Raw genomic sequence first — 3,075 nt, forward strand, 5'->3', positions numbered from 1 at the left:
AAAATAAAAAAAAAAAAAAAAAAAAAAAAAAAAAACTACCACAGTAGCAGACATTCAACATTTGAAAAATACTCAAAGCAAAAAAAAAAAAAACAGTATTAGCAGACCACCAACTGGCTCAGATTTAGCCCTGACAACAATGCTTTACCTAAAAACACATTTTTAAAAATGATGTGCACGTTTAATGGTGCAAATTTAATTGTGGAGTGAAGCTCCCATCCTGCCTACTGATTATTCAAAAAAGGACAGTGGTTGACTTTTAGACCTTTGCCAAGGTAGATAAGATTAGCTTCACATGCAAGTATCAGCTGCTCACCAGTGTCCCAAAGTTAAGGAACTCGGGGCAGATTTATCGGTGCACCCATATTTAAAATGCTACTATTAATGTCTATTCATTCTAAAACAAACCCATTCTAATTTGCATTTTGTGGCCTCTGGATGCTGGAAAGAAGATAAAAAGACTATATAATGTGTGTGTGTGTGTGTGTGTGTGTGTGTGTGTGTACAAGTATAATTTCAAACAGAGTTCCAGGTTATTTTGATGTCGGTGTTAACTTTCTTCATCCAATTGTTATTTGTGAACAAAAAAAAAAAAAAAGACAGACAACGAAAACCAGCAAGCATGCAACTGGAAATTATTGAAGTTTCTTAAACTTCTACAGTACCCATAGGCTGTCAACAACAACAAAAAACACTATAAATATATTTATGCTCAATTTTATGAAAAAATTAAGGCCATTCAAGAGCAAACTATTTAAAACTAAATAATGTATTTATTATTTCATTAGTTGGACAAAAAGGTAAGTATTCCTTGAAAATGTATACAGATGTAATTACTAAACCATGTCTTTAGAGTGAGTGCGGACCTGCTCAAAATGTTTAGTAGGAAGATCTCCCTGTGCCATATTCCTTTTCAGATGTAAAACATTTTGAGAGTCTTCTCTAGTTGTCAGTTTAAGACGCTGTTTGAATACAGGACTATGAGCCACACATAAAGCCAGCTTAGGGGCCTCGCTGCTTGTGCCCACTAGCACAAGCTGCGATATTCTTCAGCTTTCTGAAAGAATAACCATTATCAGAGTTGTAAAAGAGCTAACCCATATAACTTCTTACTGTGAATATCAGTATTAGAATGCTCTCCAGGATTCACAGGACGATCAAAGAGGGCAACAAGTCATATGCACTCCATGAATAGCTCAGCTGTCATTAAGCGAATTCATGCCACAGGTAATGAGAGATGCTGCTACTCATAAAAACGTTATCTGCAGATCTGGGAAGCTTTCGGGAGAGCGAGCGTCAAGTAGTATAGATGACGAGCAAAGCAAGCAATCATAAAAACAAAACTGCCGTCTCAAACGCAACGTGACTTATGATATGCGGCGTCAATGTCAAAACCAAGAACTTTAATAGAAAGCGACAGCAAAAACAACTCTAGGAACCCGAGTATCATTTCGGCGAATTCATGATAGTACATCCGACAGACAGACCGCCGCTTGTAAAGGTGGATTTCGGTCTATTTCTAGTCTGACTCTGTGTAGAATTAAAGTAAAACTAACACGAATGTATAATTCCCAATTGTAGAATTTAGCCCCTGGAAATGTTTAAACTCCACCAAAGCAGCAATTGAGGTGATTCCAGGCAAGTCAACAATAGCTGTTAGCATTAGCTAATGGCTAGGTTACATGTGGTAGCTGGATCTCTAACGTTAACCAACAAAAACACCCATACACAAGTCCAGAGATAATGGTACAAGCCTAACTGTTACCTTAGTATACACATCTCGAACACGTGTATTTGGGCCACGCTAGTTTGGGTTTTTAAGCAACTGACACAGTGCCGGTTAATTTCTCCCCTTTACTACAAAACGCCATCGGGCTAACACACATGCTAACTCCTGTCAGTCACACGGGAGTCAGTAGTCTAGAAGAGCGAGCGAACGAACGGCCCACGGCTGTTTACCTCACTATTATTCCTTTAACCACTGATTTTATAAAATATATTCTTAAATGAGGTCAGCCATAGATTGAACGGATGATGACATGTATACACAACGAAAATTAGAAGGGAGCGAAGGGAAAAAATCGCGAAGAAAGCCTTACCAGCTGCTCCTGAGTTGTCAAGGCTTCCGCCATCTTGAAGCCTCCGCAACGTCGCAGCGGGCGCGCCCACTGGACGCTCGTTCACGCCCAGAGTAAGACGAACGAGGCTCCGCCTGGACTGTGTGGATTACTGGCAGCCTGTTTAATGGACCGCTCCAGTCTGCCCATTTTCCAACAGAGCACTGAGTCGATTAGAAGTTATGAAAAACAGCGAGACACAAATAATATCTTGTATTGACTTCTATGAAGCAACTCGACAGTGTTGCTTCATAGAATTAACACTGTAAATAGTTCAAATAGTTCCCAGAATCAGAATGTCAGAACATACCCTCTTATAGGTCGTTGCGAAAAATGACGTTTTTAAATCCAAAAAAATCTACAAATTTCTTACAAATTGAAATTAAATGTTGTAGTGCATTCAATGAGTCGTCCACAGTAATCATGACTGTGGGGGGTGTAGCAGTCGGTCTTGCAACAAATCAGAAGATATGACAGAAGACTTTACAGCCTCATGATAATCATGATATGCTAACAGCTCAATATTCTGTCAGCAGAGATGGTATTCCACAGTAATATGTCCTAGATAACACCATCAGTTATTAACTGCTAATCCACCTCATTTGCTTTTGCTGCTCTGACTGGCCTTAAGTTTAGAAAGTCAGGCTTAGATGATTAAAACTTCCTCCTTCTCTCTCTCTCTGCTCTCTGGTCCTACCCTGCATTAGCATAATACAATCATAATATAATATGATATGATACAATTTAATATAATAAAATATAATATAATCTATCAATTGTAAAGTATTAATTTCTTTTAATACTGCGGTTGAGTTTGTAACACTTGGTACCTATATTATCCGTATTTATTATATTGACACATATGCGTTATTGTTAATATCCATAAAAAGCAGGACTTTTTATGTATACGGAACCTTTGCAAAGAGCAGCCAAGATTCAGTCGGACAGGTTTAGTAGA

At 38.3% G+C, this 3,075-nt stretch overlaps 1 protein-coding gene across 2 annotated transcripts in view; it reads right to left on the bottom strand.

Moving 5' to 3' along the window:
- The window catches only part of ptpn9b (protein tyrosine phosphatase non-receptor type 9b), a 16,710-nt gene extending 14,506 nt beyond the window's left edge, over positions 1-2,204 (bottom strand). Inside the window, exon 1 of one of the 2 annotated variants that reach the window (XM_015050661.1) lies at positions 2,100-2,204. In XM_015050661.1, the coding sequence (XP_014906147.1) occupies positions 2,100-2,132 (33 nt within the window). In that variant the 5' untranslated portion in view covers positions 2,133-2,204. The other variant, XM_015050662.1, reaches the window with a different exon arrangement.
- Between the last annotated feature and the right edge of the window lie 871 nt (positions 2,205-3,075).

Source organism: Poecilia latipinna, unplaced genomic scaffold, assembly GCF_001443285.1.
Source record: "Poecilia latipinna isolate Pla-1442-1.1 unplaced genomic scaffold, P_latipinna-1.0 Scaffold1003, whole genome shotgun sequence".
Lineage (NCBI taxonomy): Eukaryota > Metazoa > Chordata > Actinopteri > Cyprinodontiformes > Poeciliidae > Poecilia > Poecilia latipinna.